This window comes from Phyllobates terribilis, unplaced genomic scaffold (genome assembly GCF_046119375.1).
Source record: "Phyllobates terribilis strain yellow unplaced genomic scaffold, ASM4611937v1 Scaffold_4__5_contigs__length_816908805, whole genome shotgun sequence".
Taxonomy (NCBI): domain Eukaryota; kingdom Metazoa; phylum Chordata; class Amphibia; order Anura; family Dendrobatidae; genus Phyllobates; species Phyllobates terribilis.
The window spans coordinates 469,153,558-469,176,419 of record NW_027362764.1 but is presented as its reverse complement, the minus strand read 5'-3'; the positions used below and the strand labels follow the sequence as shown (position 1 = coordinate 469,176,419).

General features: G+C 40.1%; 1 protein-coding gene across 4 annotated transcripts in view; it reads right to left on the bottom strand.

The window, feature by feature from the left end:
- Positions 1-22,862, bottom strand: part of MYLK4 (myosin light chain kinase family member 4) — a 291,340-nt gene that overhangs the window by 2,397 nt on the left and 266,081 nt on the right. For all 4 annotated transcript variants that reach the window (XM_073678684.1, XM_073678685.1, XM_073678686.1 and 1 more), the window contains 7 exons: positions 14,574-14,683; positions 8,622-8,763; positions 7,943-8,013; positions 5,679-5,807; positions 2,254-2,406; positions 2,001-2,091; positions 462-534 (listed from right to left, as the gene is read on the bottom strand). In XM_073678684.1, coding sequence (XP_073534785.1) covers positions 487-534; positions 2,001-2,091; positions 2,254-2,406; positions 5,679-5,807; positions 7,943-8,013; positions 8,622-8,763; positions 14,574-14,683 — 744 coding nt within the window. In that variant the 3' untranslated portion in view covers positions 462-486. The remainder of the gene's footprint in view (positions 1-461; positions 535-2,000; positions 2,092-2,253; positions 2,407-5,678; positions 5,808-7,942; positions 8,014-8,621; positions 8,764-14,573; positions 14,684-22,862) is intronic.

Here is a 22,862-nt window from a genome sequence, read left to right as displayed (position 1 = left end):
CCCTGATTCAGCAAAGCGATTATGCCAGAAATCTGACTTAAAATGCTTTGAAAAGTAGCAAAGGCACCTCTGACTCCAACATGCCCCCTCGTCAAAAATTAAGGTTCTTGGAAGATGGGATGAAAAAATATGGTCATGGTGAAAAGGGTAATCCAATGAAAAATATTTATCGTCACATATTAGGTGATAAAAGTATGATCGCTGGGGGACCCCACTAATGGGACCTTCATCAATTACTTGATCAAGGGTCTCGAGCCTCCTCCACACTGCATATAACAGCAGTCAGCAGGAGTTTGACCAGAGCTGTGGTCACTCATGCACACTCCTCCATTCATTGTCTATAGTGTGTCCGATGAAAAGAAATGATGAATCCAAAATTAACAATTACTCTACAACATGTTATCTGTGAAGTGCTTGCATTTATTCCCCACCGAATATAACACCACCAAGTTTCCACAAACCTGCTTATTATTAGTCTGGAATATGTCACTGACCCACAGGTGCTTCAGATACAGTACAGCTTTTTGTATTTTTCTGAAATAAAGATAATAATTAATGAGAACTAATTAATATGAATTGATATGAATTGAACACTTTTAATATATTATATCAAGATATTTGGAACATGCTAAATGTGATTGCATTACATGTAATGTAAGTGGCGTTTTATATCTCATAACTGGAAGGCCTCCATATCCCTTCCAGTTATGAGATATAAAACACTATTTATTGTGCATGATTAAATAAAACGTTACATTAATGTAGTTTTAGAATTGTTAGATGTTAAGGGCCCCAAATCTAAGGCTACACTACTGACAATATAGGAAGTCCCTCCAAGTGCATCTAACGACCCAATCTTCATTACCAAAATCAATGCAAATCTGGTTGCATATAAATCTGGTTGCATGGATTTATATAGTGTGACCAAGTTGTCAAGCACTTTCCAAGTGATGCTAAAATCGCTTGGAAAGCGCTTGATAACCTGCATGTGAAATTGCATGATTAAAACGCTTCACTTACGCTTATCCTTGGCAGGAAAAACGCATGTACAATCCGCATGTACAATCCGCATGTACAATCCGCATGTACAATCCGCATGTACAATCCGCATGCGTTTTTTCTGCCAGGGAGATGCAGAAACGCTCAGGAAAAATCCGGAGCATTTCTGCATCATGGACACTTAGCCTTAATCTCACTTTCTCCATTCTGCAAAAACTGAAGTTTAACAAACTCTCTTTAATATACTCTCATCCTATTAATCTTCATTTGGATGCTTTTGTGCATACATAAGATATTGCATTAACTATGCTGAAGCCATCATTATTGATATACAAACAGGGAAAGGTATATCTGATGGCCTCCCCTAGCCACTACTCTGACGTAAGGCTCACATTAATTGTGCTTCTGTACCTATGTGGATCCAGTTTATAGCATATACATTGGGCATGTTTTACTTATTATGCTTGATGATATAGCTCTGGCATATTCTGTATTGCTTTACAGACATTGGGCCAGATTTATACTCCAGTATTCTATCGTAAAAGGCTTTGAAAAGTCGCATAATTTTGGCGCAACTCGATCTGTGCTAATATTTTGTGAATTTTGGCATTCGCACGCCATTTTCGCCAAGCTCCGATAAAGTGGATGGAGCTGGGGCAGAACAGAGGGTTTGGCAACTGCAACTTGTCAAATTCATAATGCTCACTACACCACGAATCTTACTCCAGCCTGGACTAGAATTTTAGGGAAGCCGCACACGGAGGCTCTTCATGAATCAGGAGCGTCCGACTTTAGCACACCTAGATGAATCTGGCCCATTGTCTTTACCCACTGTCACTATAAGGGCTCACATTTTATATTCTCTAATCAATATTGGCCCATTTATACTTGTTGATAGCAGGCTAGTATAATCAGCACCAACTAACTATTGTACATTCAAGTCATTCTGGCTGCTTTGTGAATATTTAGGAATTATTTGTACTTTTATAGATACAACGTACCTTTGAAAAAACCTGCTGGTTAATAATGTAGTGCATTTTGGAGTCTGTTAACCATGGATGTTTAAGAGCTTCACTTGCGCTCATTCTCCAGCTAAAGAGAAAATAATAATAATGATAAGAAGAATAATGACATCTGATGAATACATAAACATTAATTATGTATACATTGGTTATATGAATATGGTGGAAAACATTACTGCATATATTACTACAGAACACTTCCAGTAAATGCCCTTTATAAAATCGTACTTACCATTTTTCCTTTATGAGCAACTTGCTGATGAAATCTTTAGCATGATCTGAGATATTTTGGAATTCTTCTCCCTCAAAGTCAAATTGAGATACTATGATGTTGTTTAGTGTTTCATTGTCATTTTCCCCTAAAAATGGCGAGAGCCCGCTTAACCTAATGGTTAAAAAAAAAGATAACATTTTTTATGCAAACCAAATGAAACTTATGTTACATTTTCAACTAAAACAAAAAAAGCCATTGAGTACGTATAGAATTAATTGATTTACTGAATTAGTTGATTTACGGTAATTAATATTATTCTTTCCTGACCACCCGGGTTGACAGTGTCTGGGCCTCTAGGATTAGCTGCATTTCTATTACAGCACAAAGCCCTTACTAATATTCCGCGTAGCTGCCTCATTGGAAAACTGCTTCTCCTTGAGAACAACCAGCAAATGGAATAAAGTCTGTTGGCAGCTCTCCCTAAGAAAAACATACACATAGCTCTCCTCCAACATGAAGAAGACGAGTGCCATCTATAGGTTAGATAGCCATCCTGTAAAATCATTTCTTCATCCAAGAGGAGTCTGATTGGGTGTAGGCCAGATATATATCCATGGATTTATTTACTTTCAGTCAGTTATGTAGCACAGTCTGTAATGCTATGCACAAACTGTAACCACTCTTCTTGTCCCCAAGGAATATTACAATCTAATTTCCCATACAAATACAGTTATGCTTTTAGTTTTTAGAAGGTAGGAGTGCACCTATACAAACAAGAGGAGCAGGCAAACAGCCTCCGTGCAGATGGTGCCCTGGTGTGGATTCAAGTCTAACTATTACACATTTTACAAAGCAACTCTAACATGGATAATAGCAAAATACAATCTACACAGCAGTTTATAGAAGTAGGTAGAGTCACAAATGGTAGCTATAAAATTACTGATAATTGGCTGAAACTGACTGCCAATAGTGGAGGTCAAAGAGGGTAGTAGACAATGCTAGTCAATGAGGTTAAACCTATGTCATGCACACTGTGGTCTACAAAAAGTGCAGAAATCGGAGTACAGTGGTGGTCAAAAGATGGTACTGGTACCACACGATACTAGTTAATGAGATTGAACCCATGCCACATAAATTGTCATCTATATAAAGTGCACAGTAAGGGGTATAATGAGGGTCAAAGATGGTAACACATGATGCTAATCAATGAGATTTAACCTATGCTGTGCATGTTGTGATCTATAAAAAGTGCACAAAATGGAATATAGTGGGGGTCGGAGATGGAAGGCCAACACTTTCTTAGTTACATTTTACAGCAAAAGCTATGGTCTGTAAACAGATTATAACACAGCAAACGGATCTCATTGGTGAAAGTTATCAGTCAAGAGAAAGGTACAAAACAATTTCCAAGATATTAGATACACCATGGGACTCTGTGAAGACGGTCATCAAGAAGTGGTTTAAATTTGGCACAACAATGATATTGCCTAGAACTGGATGTCCCTCAAAATTGATAGCAAGATAACAAAAAAATTGGTCTTTAAAACAACCAAGTGGCCTACAGCAACATTAAAGGAGCTGCAGAAATTTCTAGCAAGTACTAGTTTTGTAGTGCATGTGACAACAATCTCCCGTATTCTTCATATGTTTGACCTATGAAGTAGGGTGGCAAGATAAAAGCCTTTACTTTTAATGAAAACAACCAAGCCTGACTATGTTTTGACAAAACCTACAAAGTCTGCCAAAAGAACGTTGGAAATGTGTTATGGTCTGATGATCCCAAGGATGAACTTTTTGGCCATAGTTTAAAAAAATTACCTCTGCGGATCACCAAAAGAGACAATAGCCAGAGTGAAGCATGGTGGAGGTAGCATTATGCTTTGGGGCTTTTTTTCAGCAGCTGGAACTGGGATTTTAGTCAAGGTGGAGTGAATTATGAACAGTTCCAAATGTCAGTCAATTTTGCTAAATATCTGAAGGTGAAGAGAAATTTCACCATTCAGCAAGACAACGATCTTAAGCAAACCTCCAAATCAACAAATGTATGAATTCGGCAGAAGATCAAAGCTTTGGAACGACCCGCCCAGACCTGAATACAATTGGAAATATGTGGGTGACCTGAAGAGGGCGCTTTACACAGGAAATGCCCTTGATATCTGACAGATATGTACCACTGCTGCATGAAAGAGTGAGCAAAGATTCTAGATTTGCCATGCTGACGGACTTCTACCCAAAAAGACTGAATGCAGTCATAAATTCAAATGGTACTTCAACAAAGTATTAGTTTAAAGTGTGCATATTTATGCAATTACATTATTTTAGTTATCTTTTTCCACCTGAAAAGATTTCAGTTTGTTTTTCAATGGAATTGTACCGATCATGCGTTACATTAAAGGTAGAAAAAGTTCTGAAATTCTTCTTGGTATGATTTTTTAAATGACAAAAACTTGGCATTTTAACAGAGGTGTGTAGACATTTTATATCCAATGTACTTGGATAACTAATTTAGACTATGATATGTTTACTTTTACAGCCAGTGTTGTGACTTCAGTGGATATAGGGGTTGCAGTCGCACCCAGGCACTGGAGCCTAAGGGGGCCCAAAAGGTCCGTTTCCCCTACATAAAAAGACCAATACTATTAAAATCTATAATATTTGGGCGTCCTGTTGGAGATTTTGTATTTTTGTATTGCGGCCCACAAGCTTCAAGCAACTGTTTACTGCCCAAAATATGCAAGTAAATCTATCTAATTTATATTTATTATTCATTATTGGAATTTGCCACAAGAAAGTATCACTGGCCTGAGATTAAATCTTGAGGGCATTATTTGGGCCCTATTTATTGCTTGTCTTAGTAGCGGCTACAAACTGGTTGATGCGAGTGCAGTGGGAGTTAGTAAGCAAATTAGCAACTTTTAGGTTCACATGGAAATTTCTGTGCATATGGAGGAGGAAGGGACAATGTTCTACTTGAATTTTTGGAAATTTCTATGGTGGGGAGGTGAAACAAAACGCACTATTGTTTCATTTATGAGTCAGATTATTTTCATTGTACATTAAGTACATTCAGTCTTTCTGCTATTGCATATATAACTTTCAATATGTTTATTATTTGCCAATTTACAAGACTGAACTTGTATGAAGACCACAGGTCTCTTATTCAAATTCCAAATAAGCCACATGTAACGTGATTGCAGTCACTCTATTTAATGGATGATAATGAAATTTGCTGTTGGCTCACTCTATGTATGAAAAGATAAAAATATTTATCTTCAGCTGCCCTCGCTGTTCCAACTGCGCCACCCATGTTTTTCTTTAAAGACCGGTAGAAAAGCCAGTTCAGCAAAAGAGCCTGCATAGGCTAGAAACCAAATGTAAATGCAAGAAAAAATGAGATAAAGCATATTTCACACAAAACAGACTTGAGTTTTTGGCCAACTCACAGCATGTAGGCAATGACTCCCACACTCCACATGTCTGTGGGAAAGGAGACAAAATCGTAGTTCACAACTTCAGGGGCAAGGAACTCTGGAGTACCAAAGTGCACTTTCAATTTTTCCCTTGGCTTATACCTAGAGCATGAATAAATGAAAGATAAAATTTAATTTCAAAGGAATGACATAGCATAAAGTTTCCCAATAGAGGATCGGGTTTTGGCCGCATAGTAAATACATTCCGCACAACCTACTCTGCAGGAAGAATAAAGTCTGACACAGAACATAAACACGACTCATAGATACAATGACTAATAACTGGAATGGAACAAACTGGCAGGCAACATTACAGGAGAAATGCTTACAGGGCTAGTCCACATAAATCACATCTAAGCAGAGCCTGTAAACAATATGACAGCCTGTACACTGGAATCAAAATATTTTCGGTCTATGGATAAATAATTAAAGCTTGCTGCGGGAGAATAAATGTGCACAGCAGTTTTACCTGTGATAATAAATGATATGTTGAAATAATTTTGTTTTAGTTTTGCTAAATATTATCCTTGTACTCAAAGATGATGAAACCCATAGCAGGAAGCTGAGCCACGTCGTAGGAAATCTTTTTTAACACACTGGCCTAAGAGGTACATATTGGATTAATACTTAAATATCTAATTATTTAGAGCAACCCTGTCACCAGGTTTTCCCAATATAAACTAAAGACACCACCTTTAATGCTTCTTTTAAAGCAGTCTAGGAAGCTTTATATAAGTCCCCAACCCCCTCTGCATATCCCAAACAAACCCTTTTATAATCCCCCCATATGGCGTGGTTCAGTTCGATGGGTGTTGCTGGCCTTGCTTCGGTGCCTCCTCTATCCCTGCAATCGCCGTTCTCCTGCCCTACTTCTTGGTAGACAACATGTCCTGTGTCATCCACACAGTGCCCTAAATCCCGATCCTGCACTCTACCCTGCTGAGGGCAGAGCAAAGTCCTGTAATCGGCATGCACCCAGAGACACCAAAGAGTGCTGATGACCCAAAAATAAAGCCAGTGCATGCGCACGGCAGAGCAAGTACGCCTGCATGAGAGCAAGATTGGGGGCGCTGTGTGGATAATGTAGGATGCATCATCCACTTTGAGGCAGGGCAGTGACGCCCATCACACCAGACCATGCCATATGGAGGAGTTACAAAAGGTATTTTTGGAGTACGCAGAGGGGGTGGGGAACTTATATACAGCTTCTTAAACTGCTGTAAATGAGGCATTAAAGGTGAGGACTATAGTTTTTATTGGGAAAACCTGCTGACAGATTCCCGTTAAAGGGGTTGTTTGGTCTAAAATGAAAGGTCTGCAGTCGCTCTATGTGACTGCAGACTTGTGAATCCTCCCAGTGCAAGCACTGCGCTGGGAACGGCTGTCACATGACTGCAAGTATGTGATATACATACTCCCGGCGAGAACCTGACTAGAATATTTCTCGCGCGCTCAATATAAGTGTATTGCGTGAGGCCAGAAACAGTCTAGTAGGGTTCTGGTCTCGAGTATGCATATTGCATACTTGCAGTCATGTGACTGGCATCAGCAAATCCTAACATAGTGCGCAGCGAGCGCTAGGTGAAGATTCACAAGTCTGCAGTCACATAGAGTGACTGTCAGACTTGTCATTTTAGTCCAGCAACCCCTTATGTCTATGTTATGCTTTCTCCTACAGAACCATGTCAGCTTTGTCAGATCCCCCATTCCTGATGCCAATGTGTATCCATATTAAAAATCAGTGCTATCCATTGTTTTCCAAGATGGTGGCTGCATCTTCTGTTGCATAGGCACTGAAACATTAAGCCCAGGGGCAGATACAGGTGATTCTGCTGCTTGTATCTATGCCTGTGCTGGATGTTTTCAATGTTCGCAGTGTGGAAACTATAGACTCAATGATATGTTTATAAGAGTCACCTAAGGGCAGTTGTGGACTAAGGTAATCCCTGAACAGCCTTCAGGTCATATGTCTTTAGATGTCACTGTATGCCACCTCAGAAATTTGAGTAAAAAGTGAACAACCCATTAAGCAAAAGTGGTGACCAGATTGATTGCTATGACCAACACAGATATTTTTCTTAGAACAGTTTTTATATATGGCACCCAATGTGTATAGCAAGCATAAATAAAATTATTTTACGACAGAAAACACACACAAGCAATCACTATTTTTCAGCTTCTCTCTGGATACCCTCTACAGCACCCACATTTTCATCATCTGAAGATCAAACATTTACCTTCTAGCCAAGCCAAAATCAATAATTTTGATCTGATAATCTGCTCGACTCACGCACATAATGTTCTCTGGCTGAAATCAAATGAGACAGAAGTAACAGTATTACTAAGTGAAACTATGCAATTAGCTTTAAGGTTACATTGTACTATATTATATATAACAGTGTCGGACTGGGATGCCTTTGGTGTAACAGTAACATTGACTCTAAGGGCCAACTGTTCAGCTACATGCAAATATTACATTACCCTCAGTCACAAATTTAGCTATGCTTCTATATAATAATACACTGGATAGTTTGTGAATTGATTGATAAGATGGTGCATTTAGTTGTCATAGTGTATCAAGTGTATTGTGCCAAGTGGTGCTCAATTAGGGGAAGGTGGGCCGATTCCTGCACAGGGGCCCACCAGTGAAATCACCTGTTGTCCGATGGGACAGTATGAGCCTGATATGTGGTAAGATGATGACAACAATATCAATTGTACTTATGGAAATTTCTATATCTACTGAATGTATAAGAATATAGACTTTACACTGTACTTGGACCTAAAGACTATGCTTATAAACGTAGCCTGCAGCAATGATATAAATTTCATAATCAGGATCACAAATGGGAACACATGAGGCACAAGATGATTAAGTCATAAGAAGATGTCTATATATGCTGCAATTGACTGTACCTTAAGATCCAAGTGTATAATATACATTTGATGCATGTACTGAATCCCTTCACAGATTTGCTTTATAAATAATATTGTGTCCACTTCTGAGAGATTGCAGTTCTCATCAATAATTCTGTCAAATAATTCTCCGCCATCTACACTGTTGAAAAGAATATAATTCACATGAATATACAGTGTGACCCAAGGTATTATATACAAACCAACTAATTTGTCTCATGTTGGTTAGTTTACATATAGTTTACTGTGTTTACTTAATTTGATATTAAAGTTCCATTGACAAATTAGGAAACAAAATAATAAAAAAAATGTTGAATATACATTCTTAATGGCAAACATTTCTTTTACCAAACACAGTGTTTTTGGGTAATAAAAAAAATCAGAGGGTATATTGTTATAGTATTTCTTCTTGCTGCTGCTTTCTGCCGCTGTTTATAAAGCTTTGGGTGTTCAATAAGTCAACCCCTGCAGTTATCAGGGTATTGAGGCGTGACCCCTCTTAAAAGGGAGCAATTTGTTCTAACCCTTTCACCCCGAAGCATGTTTTCACCTTCCTGACCAGGCCATTTTTTTTAATTCTGAATGGTGTTACTTTATGTGGTGATAACTCTGGAACGCTTCAACAGATCCTGGTGATTCTGAGATTGCTTTTTTTTTTGTGACATATTGTATTTCATGATAGTGGCAAAATTTCTTTGCCATGACTTACTTTTATTTGTGAAAAAATTGGAAATTTGGCCAAAATGTTAATTTTTATGCCCTTAGGTCACATAACACAAAATAGTTAATAAGTAACATTTCCCATATGTCTAATTTATATCAGCACAATTTTGGAAACATAATTTTTGTTAGGAAGTTAAACAGTGGAAACCCCCCACAAGTGATACCATTCTGGAAACTAGACCCCTCAGGGAACTTGTATAGATGTGTAGTGAGCGCCTTGAAGCTCCAGGTGCTTCACAGAAGTTTATAATGTTGAGCCATGAAAATAAAAATAAAATTTTTCCCACAAAAATGTTTTTTCGCCCCGAATTTTGCATTTTGACAAGGGTAACAGGAGAAATTGCACCATGCAATTTGTTGTGCAATTTCTCCTGAGTAGACCGATACCTAATATGTGGAGGAAAACTACTGTTTGGGTGCACAGCAGGGCTCAGAAGGGACGGAGCGCCATTTAACTTTTTTAATGCAAAATTTGCTAGAATAATTAGTGGACGCCATGTCACATTTGGAGAGCCCCTAATGTGCCTAAACAGTGGAACCCCCACACAAGTGACACCATTTTGTAAACTAGACCCCTCAGGGAACTTATCTAGATGTGTGGTGAGCACCTTGAACCCCCAGGTGCCTCACATAAGTTTATATCGTTGAGCCAGGAAAATAAAAAAAAATCCCATTTTCCTCACAAAAATGTTTTTAGCCCCAAATTTTGCATTTTGACAAGGGTAACAGGAGAAAATGGACCTGAAAATTTGTTGTGCAATTTCAAATGAGTATGCAGATACCCCATATGTGGTCAAAAACTAATTTTGAGGCATAGAGCAAAGCTCAGAAGGGAAGAAGCTCCATATTGGAGTTCAGATTTTGCTGGACTGGTTTGAGGGTGCCATGTCACATTGGTAGAGCCCCTAAGGCGCCAGATCAGCCAAACCCCCCATAAGTGACCCCATTTTACAAACTAAACTTCTCAATGAATTAATTTATGAGTGCAGTGATCATATTGACACCACAGGTGTGTCATAGCATTTTATACCATTGTGCAGTAAAGAAAAAAAATTTAATTTTTACAACCAAAATTTTGTTTTAGCCCCATATTTTACATTTTCTCACTTTGACATGGGTAAAAATGGCACCAAAATTTGTCCCACAATTTCTGCTGAATGTAGAAATACCCCATATGTGGCTGTGCAGTACTGCTTAGCCATACAATGAGAATCGGGGAGGGACGGAGCGCTTTTTGCATCCTGGAGCGCTGATTTTCCTTGAATATATTGTGGACTCCATATACAGAGCCGCTATGTGCTAGAAGAGCAGAATCCCCCTGGAATGACCCCATTTTGGAAATTATACCACTTTGTGAATTTATCTACTGCTGTAGTCACAATTTTGACTCCATGGGTGTTTTCCAGAAACAAGCAGCAGTGGATGTTGCTGAGTGAAAATTTCAAACTGGCGTTGTAGTGATCAGTACGTTGTAATGACCAGTACATTGTAGTGACCAGTACGTTGTAGTGACCAGTACGTTGTGCCCAGCTCATGCTTCTGGAGGCATGCACCTGTGCATCACAAGGGTTAAACGCACACGATCGGTGCTAGCACTGATCGTGGGCGTTGGTGCGGGGTGTCAGCTCTCACAGAGAGCTGATACCCGCACTTGATCACGGTGGCGGTCAGTGGCGCATGTCGGGAAGGGCTTAAAAAACAAACAATCTGTGCTTTAGGGTCCGTGCCCATGATGCATTTTTCAAGCGTTTTTGCTGCGGAATTTTTGCAGCGTAAACGCTTGTAAAATGCTTGATAATCCTTCTCCCGTGGTCCCCAATGTAAATCCGCAATTTCAATGCCCATGCTGCAGAATTTTCCGCAGCGTTTTTGATGTGCGGAAAATTCCGCAGCATGTCCATTATTTGTGTGTTTACGCATGCGGAATTGCCTTCTCAATGCATTAGAAAACGCAAGGCAATTCCGTATGTACAAAATGCTTCAAAAACACGCGAAAAACGCGTGTCAAATTGCGCACGCGTTTTTCCAGGCAAGGACATGCAGAAATGAAGCGGAAATTTTCCACTTCATTTCTGCATCGTGGGCACATAGCCTATACTCTCCATGGGTCCAGTGCTGAGTCTCCACCCCTGGCTCTGCCTGAGTTGACAGCACAAGTAACTCAGAGCAGATTATCTCACTAATTGACTGCAGTGCTTTCAATGTGCAGACAATAACAGACCCCGGGACCAGCAGCAGACACTCAGCATTAGACCTGGGGAGGGTAAATAAGACATAGTTTGTTTTTTTAAAACAAATTGCAGCCAGAGGACAAAAGTTTTTCTGACACCGGAAAACCCCTTTAAAGAGAAGGTGCCGCAATTTTTATTTTTTTATTAAAAATTATTGATTATATAATCAATTATTTTTAAGACAAAATTAAATTTACTGTTTTAACAGTTTTTTTTATTATTTTTTTTATTCAACCATGGGAGTCAGCCATTTGCTAGTGTGCAACGACACTTAAACATCTCAACTACGACAGACCCTGTACATAGGAGTCTGCGGTCGCTGTCCGACCGCATCTCCTACACTGTGGTTGCCTCCTTCTGTGACCTTGGCTATCCAGGTCACAGCTGTGGGAGAAGATTAACGCCATATTTTTGAAGCCCGCAAGGTCCAGTTTCACCCTGTCACCACGCACAGTGCTGGGTGCATGCGGTGACAGGAGCTGCCGGGGAAGGAAGGTGCCGGGGAACGGAGGTCCGGGGTGAGGTGAGTATCGTCGGCAAGGAGTGGTGATCACAGTCTGACATCAGTAGTACAATAGAGGCTACAGATCATTGCTCACCACCATATTCAGAGCACAACAAAGAAATTATCATACTGCTGTGCTCTGAACACACTGACACTGCTCTGTTATATCACTTTAAACTGACAGAGCAGAGCTCTGGGTATGTTATGCCCATCATGGTGACTATGTGGGGCCACTATACTGTATTGAGCACTATGTGGGGCCATTATACTGTGGAACACTATGTGGGGCCATTATATTATATGGTGCACTATGTGGTGCCATTATACTATGGAGCACTATGTGGGGCCATTATACTGTATGGTGCACTATGTGGGGTAAGTACACTGTATGGTGCACTATGTGGGGCCATTATACTGTATGGTGTACTATGTGTGGCCATTGTACTGTGGTGCACTATGTGGGGCCATTATACTGTACAGTGCACTATGTGGGGGTCATTATACTGTGGAGCCCTATGTTGGGCCATTATACTGTGGAGCACTATTTTGGGCCAATATACTGTATAGAGATGGGTTGTGGGGGGCAATTAATGTGTGACCCTACTCTGTCCACTTCTATGGGAGTAGTAATATAGTGGATGGAGCAGGATCACACATTACACTACTGCTCCGATACACGTAGACACAGTGGGGTCACACATTACACTACTGCTCCCAAAGACGTAGACGGGGTGGGGCCACCCATTATACCACTGTTCCCATAGAAGTGGACAGAGCGGGCTCACACATTACACCACTGCTTCCATAGAAGTGGGCGGAGTGGCATCACACATTACACCAATGCTCCCATAGAAGTGGACGGGGAGGGGTCAGACATTACACCACTCCCATAGAAGTGGATATAGCGGGGCCACACTTTACACCATTGGTCGCATAGAAGTGGAGGAGCAGTGTCACACATTATATACATTAGATACTGCATACCTAATCCCATTCTGTATGATTCAGTCCGCTGAGCCCAATATCTAATCCCATCATGTGATACACTACACTGAGCCCGGCATCTAATCCCAGCGTGTGTTGCTCTAAGTATATGTAATCGCGCACGTGATACACTCCACGTATCTAACCCCAGCTTATAGCGATCAGCTCTGACAGAATCAGCCCTGCCAGCTGTCCTCGGTGACACTGTTTAGGGTATGTGCCCACGTAGCGCTTTACAGGAGTATATGCTGCGGAATTTCCGCAGCGTAAACGCTTGTGAAACGCTTGGTAATCCGCCCCCCATGGTCCCCAATGAGAATCCGCAATTTCAATGCCCATGCTGCGGATTTTTCCGCAGCGTTTTTGATGCGCTTAAAAATCCGCAGCATGTCCATTATTTTTGCGTTTAAGCATGCGCAATTGCCTTGTCAATACAATAAAAAAAACGCAAGGCGATTCCGCATGTCCCAAACGCTTCAAAAATGCGCGAAAAACGCTTGCCAAATTCCGCAAGCGTTTTTCCGGGAAAGGACATGCAGAAATGAAGCAGAAATTTTCTGCTTCATTTCTGCAACGTGGGCACATAGCCCAAATGTCAGTATTACTTTGCAGTCACCATCAAAATGGCTTGTGATCCTAAACTTCATCCTCCCTTATCCTTTTGCAAACACCCAGAAGGGGAGGAGCGGAGTGATGTCACATACATGTGAGCAGATTCAGCCCACATTTACTCCAGTTGTAACATGAGAGAGCACTACACTAGGTTTTCATGGCAAATTTCAGCAGCTGCTCCCCCTGGTGTTTAAAAGTGGAAAATATCACAAATTGTTAAATTATTTTTCATATTTTACTTCATTAAACACAAATGATAATATTTAAAAAAATGAAAACATTAATACTTTACATTTTTTCAATAGCTGAAAAACATTTTTAATTTACGGCACCTTCCCTTTAAAGGCAAAAGGGAAGATTACATTACTGGCAATTCAATTGAATATGCAGTCATGTAATACTACAGTACCCCTATAGGGGCCACTGCATGTACTGTCTGCCTAGCTGCAGCTTCCTTTAGCAAATTCAGCTGATTGTCACAGAGGCGCCTGAATCTGAGTGGTATATTTTCTCATAAATTCAGTATTTCAGATGCATCTACAAATCATTAGTAAACTGTATTTGCTTCTTTAAGGATAATATATGCCTTTATTAAGTCTCATGTCTTACATGAAAATAAGAGAATTTTGACAATAGAGCAATCTAGGTACCTAATTCTTTAGGGTTGAGCTTAGAAGAAAAGTTCAATTTTATCCATAAATAACATTGATGAAATAGTTATAATAACTGAGTTGAGTGTAAATACTTTATTTATTGTGCATTGACTTTTTGCTCATTTTCCTCACCATTTCCTTCATCATGGCCCCAGTTGCAATTAAAGGAGAGGTTATACTGATGGCAAAGATTAGTGTGAATTGTATGGAACAAACATATTAAAAAATCAATAATAGAACCTACTATTCCATGACCAGAATGATGTCATTCCGAGACTCGAACGCATCATACAATTGGGTGAGGTTAGTGTGATTCAGCTGGTTCATGACTTGTATCTCGTTTTTCACTTCTTCCTGTAAATAAAGGTTACATTTTCTTTAATACCACTGCTATCATCTTAAACGTTGTGGTCATGCGGAAAGTGAAAAGCTACAAAGCTATTTCTTGTTCAACAACTTCTAGGTCAGTGGATACAAGCTGCAATCTTTTCCATATAATGTTGCCAATTTTCTATCATATGGATTTCTAGGCATACAAATTGGAGACATATATTATATAAACTTTCATATGTCTTGGAAGAGAAAAAATCCTGCTACAAGTTGGCAAGTCGCCATTTCATGCATCATTTCAGTTCAGTTCGTGAATGATACTGAATATTCACATAAAAGAAATGTTCATAGAAGAACTTATTTCTAGAGATTTTCATTGGCCCAATTCACCATTCGAAATTTTTTCAAGTTACTTTTCTTTTTTTTTGCCTTATGCTATTCATTGACATTTTTGTTGCAAATTAATCAAAATGTGGTTCATGAATTTTGCGCGAAATAAATGCTCTTTATTTTTGCCTTTTTTGTATACTTTTTTGGTGCAAAATGTCAAATGTTCAGCATCAAATGTCACAAAAGTTGAGGAAAAATTTGGGCGGACGTAAAAGCAATCCAGAGGGACACATTTGCACAAAACTTTTTCGACATTTTAGAGTCGCAATTGATGCATCAGCCGAAAACAGTTAGAAATCCTAAACCCTGCCAACAATGAAGAATATTTTTAAAAAAAATAACTGTCGAACACATAAAAGAGACTCCAAAAAAGGCACAAATGAAAAGAAAATTAAGACGCAAATGAAAAACAAGTGAAAATCATCAAAAGCTAGAAAAAAAGGCACAAATACAACAATGAATCGGGCCCAGTATTTTATTTCTGATAGACCGTTTGTCATGACTCTGTTGTCGGGTATCCCAGGACCAGGGACTCCTTACATGTCCCTAATGCTAGGGGCGCCCTAGCTATCCCTGTTCTCCGGATTACTTCTGAAGGTGAGGAAACCGGGGCCACGTACCTTGCTGAGCTCCTGAATCCACCCTCAGTCTGTTACCTCCCCCCCACCCAAGGAGAAGGGGGGGTAGTGGTGTATGGCAATACACCAACCAGACAAACAAGGTAATACAAACAGATAAAGGAAAATATCAATCATACAAATCTGCACACACAAACAATACAGGAAACCACCGGGGAGTGGAGGATAAAGCCCCCGTCTCACATAGCGAGATTGCTAGCGAGATCGCTGCTGTGTCACGGTTTTAGTGACGCAACAGCGACCTCACCAGCGATGTCGCTATGTGTGACACTTTGCAGCGATCAGGCCCCTGCTGTGAGGTCGCTAATCGCTGCAAAGTGTCCTGGACCATTTTTTGGTCGCTGCTTTCCCGCTGGTCAGCACACATCGCTGTGTGTGACCAGCGGGAGCAGCGATCAGGCTGGTAACCATGATAAACATCGGGTTACTAGGGGCACACGCGCACCTAGTAACCCGTTGTTTATCATGGTTACGAGCCTGCTAAAGTGAACGGTAACCTCCCGCTCACCGTAGCAGAGTGGTAACCATGATAAACAACGGGTTACTAGGTGCGCGTGTGCCCCTAGTAACCCGATGTTTATCATGGTTACCAGCCTGCTCCTGCTTCATCAGGCTGGTAAACAGGAGCAGGACATCGTGGAAATATTCTTTCCACAATGTCGCTGCTCCCCTGATCGTTGGTGAGTCTGCCTGTTTGACAGCTCACCAGCGACCACATAGCGATGCAGCAACGAACCCTGACAGGTCGTATCGTCGTGTGACGGGGCCTTTAGGGAAAACCCAAAGTAGGAAAAAGAGAGGATTTGCACACAACAGTCTCAGATAAATCCACCAGATGCTTTCTCAAACAACAACTCTCCATCAACTCCTGAAACCATGGAGCAATGAAACTAGCTCTGGCAATGACTGCTAGCCAGAGTCCAGTACAGTGGGTACGGAAAGTATTCAGACCGCTTTAATTTTTTCATTCTTTGTTTCATTGCAGCCATTTGGTAAATTCTAAAAAGTTCATTTTTTTCTCATTCTGCACCCCATCTTGACTGAAAAAAATCAGAAATGTAGAAATTTTTGCAAATTTATTAAAAAAGAAAAACTACCCACTGTATATATAGGAGCAGGGAGTGGCCAACAGTGAACAGCTGAGCACCTTAAGGCAGGTAAGCCTCCAGGAGCTCTGAACTGAGCAGATTAATCCCTGCACTGCTAGAAGAAACCTGCACCATTTAATATGAAGGAGAAGTGCTTCTAATCAGTGCAGCAGTAGGAGAAATCAGACAGCACGGTTTTCTGGCTCCTCTCTGTCGTGGTAAACCCGTGACACCGTTTGAAGACTGGTAATCTGTCACTGATATACAGTAGCAGGCTTTGGTTTTAATATTGGCCATTTATTCTAAATCACTTACTGTTAACCCTTTAAAGACTGGGCAGTTTTTTTCGTGCCGTTCTTCCAAGAGCCTTTATTCTTTTCTCCCCTTTGTCAAAGAGCCATCATTTTTTATATCTTTACATCAACAGAGCCATATGATATCTTGTTTTTCAGAAAGAGCAGTTTTTAATAGCACCATTCACTATACCTTATAACATGCTGAAAATTGTGCAACAAAATCCAAATGCTGTCAAATGGTGAAAAAAAAAGCAATTACCTTAATCTTTGGATTCGTTTTTCTGGCATTCATTATCCAGTAAAAATGATCTAGCAACATGACCTAGCAATACGATTATGGCGATACTAAATTTATAATTATATATTTTTATCTAAGTGGTACATTTTTTTCGGAAATTTGTAAAAAAAAACAAACATTGGTGTGTGTCGCTATTTTCAGACACCGGTAACTTTTTCACATCCACATCAATGGACATGTACAAGAGCTTGTTTTTTAGACATCGAGCCGATTGGTACAATGTGGGTACACATGACATTTGATCGGGTTTTTATTGCATTTTTGGAGGGGCTTGCAGTTTGGGCATTTAGAATTTTTACCAGTTTCAGTGTTTATTCTAGGGAATACTATAAAAAATACAAAGTGCAATAGGGTCTTATCTGGGTAATAAGGTTAAGGATTTGCTTTAATCTGCTCACCTACAAGGGTTCCACTATCATAGTTGTCAGACGCTGTAACATCCACAGATTGATTTACACTGTAGGGAGAGACAGAACAAGTGGACTTCAAGTGCGCTGCTGATTCAAGAACAGATCTGAAGACAAATGAATTAAAGGTGGTTTATTCTCACAAAAAAAGACATTCACGTGGTTGTCCTGAGGAGTCTGATTGGACTCTGAAACGCATTGTGAATAAACCGCCTTTAGTTAATTTATCTTTGGATCCAGTCTTAAATCAGCAGCAGACTTGAGGTCCACTTGGTCTGGCTCTCCCTACAGTATTCTATGGGATAAATATTTTTATATTTTAGGAGTTTAGTAATATTAAATATGTTATGTTTTTTTTTTTAGTTTTTACATTTTGTTGTTTATGTTTGGGGGAAAAAGAGGGTGATTTTAAACATTAATATTTTGGGGCTTTATTTTATATATATTTTTAAAAGATCTTTGATTCTTTTTTCATTTTTAATTAGTCTTCGTAGGGGACTGGAACCTGCAATCTCTTGACATCCGAGTGCAGTCCGATGCTCTACACACATTCATAGACTTGTATGGGTGTGAGTGTGATCTGATTTGTGGAGCCACTCGCAGCATGCAGCAAATGTTTTCTTATACCGATTTGGCTGATCAGCACTGCCCCATAGTATAACATACGCTCGTGTGAGAGAGCCCTTACTGTCAGGGCCGTAACTACAACCGGGGCAGCCGGGGCACTGCCCCAGGTCCCCAACCTCCCAAGGGGCCCCAAACTGATGGTAAAAAATTGTATTTTAATACTTTAATTTCTCATAAAATACCAGCTCCTATATTCCTGTCAGACAATGTCACCCGGAGGACAGGAGAGACTATCATTTCAATAATTTCCAGGAGCTCTGCCAGCTGTCAATGAATGGAAACCTGCACTGGCCTGGAGAGTCTCATAGCACAAGATTTGTTACAATATGTTAGTCTGGAGATCACAGAGAGTTGGCAAGGCAGGCACAGTGCACACTGACTGTAACAAACTCTCAGCATCATTGAGAGGAGACAGTCTCAGCAGACACCAATATCTCTGTGACAAACTGTGAGAGCCCTGCTATTTAATAAACATATACAGTTATTTGAAAATTGTGCAATATTTAAAATTATTCACCTTATTAATTTTCCAAACATATTCACTAAATATTTAACTTCTAAAACTTGCATCATAAACAACAAAATCTATTAAAGGTCTTGCGGAACGTGATGAAGCCTGTGTGTTGTATACTAAAATGCGTAGCAGGCTTCACCACATTCCGCACAACCTCTAGTGAAATGTTGAGGGGCCCCACTATGAAGTTTTGCCCTGGGGCCCCGAAGTTTATAGTTAGGGCACTGCTTACTGTGAGGCACTGGCTATGCAATATAGACAGTACCCGTGCTGCATGGAGTGGGCTCAGCTCCTGAGCCAGCTCCATACAGGGATAGTACAAAGCCGCCATACATGAAGACATGTTTAACCCCTTTACAACCCAAGGTGGCTTGCACGTTAATGACCAGGCCAATTTTTACAATTCTGACCACTGTCACTTTATGAAGTAAGTACTCTGGAACGCTTCAAAGGATCCCCCTGAATCTGAGAATGTTTTTTCGTGACACATTGTACTTCATGATTGTGGTAAAATTTCTTCGATATCACTTGTGTTTATTTGTGAAAAAAATGGAAATTTGGCAAAAATTTAGAAAATTTTGCAATTTTCAAAATTTGAATTTTTATGTCCTTAAATCAGAGAGATATGTCACACAAAATAGTTAATAAATAACATTTCCCACATGTCTACTTTACATCAGCATAATTTTGGAACCAAATTTTTTTTTATTGGGGAGCTATAAGGGTTAAAAGTTGACCAGCGATTTCTCATTTTTCCAACAAGATTTACAAAACCATTTTTTTAGGGACTACGTCATATTTGAAGTCACTTTGAGGGGTCTTTATGACAGAAAATACCCAAAAGTGACACCATTCTAAAAACTGCACCCCTCAAGGTGCTCAAAACCACATTCAAGAACTCTATTAACCCTTCAGGTGCTTCACAGGAATTTTTGGAATGTGGAAGAAAAAAATTAACATTTAACTTTTTTCACAAAAATGATACTTTAGACCCAATATTTTTTATTTTCGCAGGGTTAACAGGAAAAAATGGACCCCAAAATTTGTTGTGCAATTTCCCCTGGGCATGCAGATACCCCATATGTGGGGAAAAAACACTGTTTGGGCGTACGGCAGGGTTCGGAAGGGAAGGAGCGCCATTTGACTTTTTGAATGTAAAATTTGCTTGAATAATTAGCGGACGCCATGTTGCATTTGGGGAGCCCCTGATGTTCCTAAACAGTGGAAACCCCCCACAAGTGACATCATTTTAGAAACTAGATCCCTCAGGGATCTTATCTAGATGGTGGTGAGCACCTTGAACCCCCAGGTGCTTTACAGAAGTTTATAACATTGAGCCGTAAAAATAAAATTTTCACATTTTTCCCACAAAAATGTTTTTCAGCCCCCACTTTTGCATTTTCATAAGGGTAACAGGAGAAATTGCACCATGCAGTTTGTTGTGCAATTTCCCCTGAGTAAGTAGATACCCCATATGTGGGGGAAAACCACTCTTTGGGCGCACGGCAGGGTTCGGAAGGGAAGGAGCGCCATTTGACTTTTTGATTGTAAAATTTGCTTGAATAATTAGCGGATGTGCCCCTGATGTGCCTAAACAGTGGAAACCCCCCACAAGTGACACCATTTTGGAAACTAGACCCCTCAGGGAACTTATCTAGATGTGTGGTGAGCACCTTGAACCCCCAAGTCCTTTACAGAAGTTTATAACATGGAGCCGTGAAAATAAAAACATCAAACTTTTTCCACAAAAATGATGCTTTAGCCCCAATTTTTTTATTTCCACAAGAGTAAGAGGAGAAAATAGACCCCAAAAACTTTTGTGCAATTTCTCCTGAGTACGCCAATACCCCAAATGTGGGAAAAATACAGTGTTTGGGCGCACGGCAGAGTTCAGAAGGGAAGGAGCACTGTGTGACTTTTTGAATGCAAAATCGGCTGGAATCTAGAGCGGACGCCATGTCGCATTTGGAGAGCCCCTGATGTGCCTAAATAGTGGAAACCCCCCACAACTGACCCCATTTTGGAAACTACACCCCTCAAGGATTTTATCAAGGGGTATAGAGAAAATTTTGAACCCAGAGGTACAACACAGAATTTGATAACATTAGGTCATCATATTGAATAAGTTGTCATTAGTCTTGAGCGCAAGTGCTCGCTACTTGAGTTTGCATCGGGTACTCACGTATGCACCATGTATCAAGGGTGCTCGAGTGACATGCTCGAGTCCCCGCCCGCATTTTTCACGATTGTGCATGGCAGGCAATCCCCATGAGGTTTTTTTGGCCGCGAAGCATATGGGGCGGAGACTCGAGCATGTCACTCGAGCACCCACGATACTCCATGCATACCCAAGCACCCAATGCAAACTCAAATAACGAGCACTTGCACTTCAACACTAGTTGCCATATCATCATAGTGCGGTATAAGTGATTAGACGACTTTATTCTTCGGGTCGGTGCGACTACAGAGATACCAGAATCATATCGGGTTTTTATGATTGACAGCTGTCAGACACTAAAAGACGCATTTTTTTGTAAAATCTAGTTTTTGCATCGCCATATTTTGAGAGCTATAATTTTTTCATATTTTGGCCGACAGAGTTATGTGATGGCTTGTTTTTTGTGGGATGAGTTGACATTTTTATTGGTGCCATTTTCAGGCATGTGACATTTTTTGATCGCTTTCTATTCCGATTTTTGGGAGGCAGAATAAACAAAAAACAACAATTCAGGAATTGTGTTTTTTTACATTTTTTTTACTCTGCTCCGCGTGTGGTAAAATTGATAAGGTAGCTTTATTCTTCAGGTCAGTACGTTTACAGTGGTACCAAATTTATATAGTTTTTCTATGTTTTGGCGCTTTTACACAATAAAAGCTATTTTATAGAAAAAAATATTTTTTTGCATCGCTTTATTCTGAGAGCTATAACTTTTTGATTTTTTGGATGATGGAGCTGTATGGCAGCTTGTTTTTAGCGGGACAAGATGACGTTTTCAGCGGTACCATTTTTATTTATATTCGTCTTTTTGATCGCGTGTTATTCCATCTTTTGTTTGGGAGTATGATGATAAAGCATTGTTTTTTGCTTCGTTTTTTATTTTATTTTTTTACCGTGTTCACTGAAGGGGTTAACTAGTGGGACAATTTTATAGGTCAGGTCATTCCGGACGCGGTGATACCTAATATGTGTACTTTTATTGTTTGCTTGTTTTTTTCATAATAATATTTATTGATGGGTACATTATATTTTTATTTTTGGTGGATTATTTTTTTTACTTTTTTTTAAATATTTTTACAATTTTTTTTTACATTTTTTTTTTCACTTTCTGACAGTTTTTTTTATTTTTATACTTTGTCCCATTATGGGACTTTCACTTTTTTTATTCTGATCGCCTGCATAACACAGGATTGGAGCACCATCCCTGTGCCATGCAGGCTGTCAGCGCTGCACAGTGAGAAGATAGTTTGGTCATGCACTGCGCATGACCAAAAAATCTTCCTGCTGTCTGGTGACCCGGATGGTCATTGCGGGGGTTAATGTGCCGGGAGCGGTGTGGGACCACTCCCTGCACATAGTACAGGGTGTCAGCTGTGACAATCAGCTGACACCCGGCGGCGATCGCGCCCGCACAGCCTGTGTGCGCGCGCGATCACCATGACGTATTAATACGGGTCAGGCTCTCAAAGCCCAGGGCACAGACGCGTATTAATACGTTATGGGCTTTAAAGGGGTTTTAATATTAGTTTTCAACTTTTACAGTTAAAGTGTATGGACATGACAAATGCACAAAGACTTTATTGCAAAACATGGAGCCTATGGCTCTCTAGCATGGTGCCACACGACCTCCTTCCAGTATGAGATGGCACGGCCACTGCTGTACAGACTACAATGGCTGCTGTACATAAGGATATCACCTCTCCTAAAAGCAATGCTTCTAGTGAAGA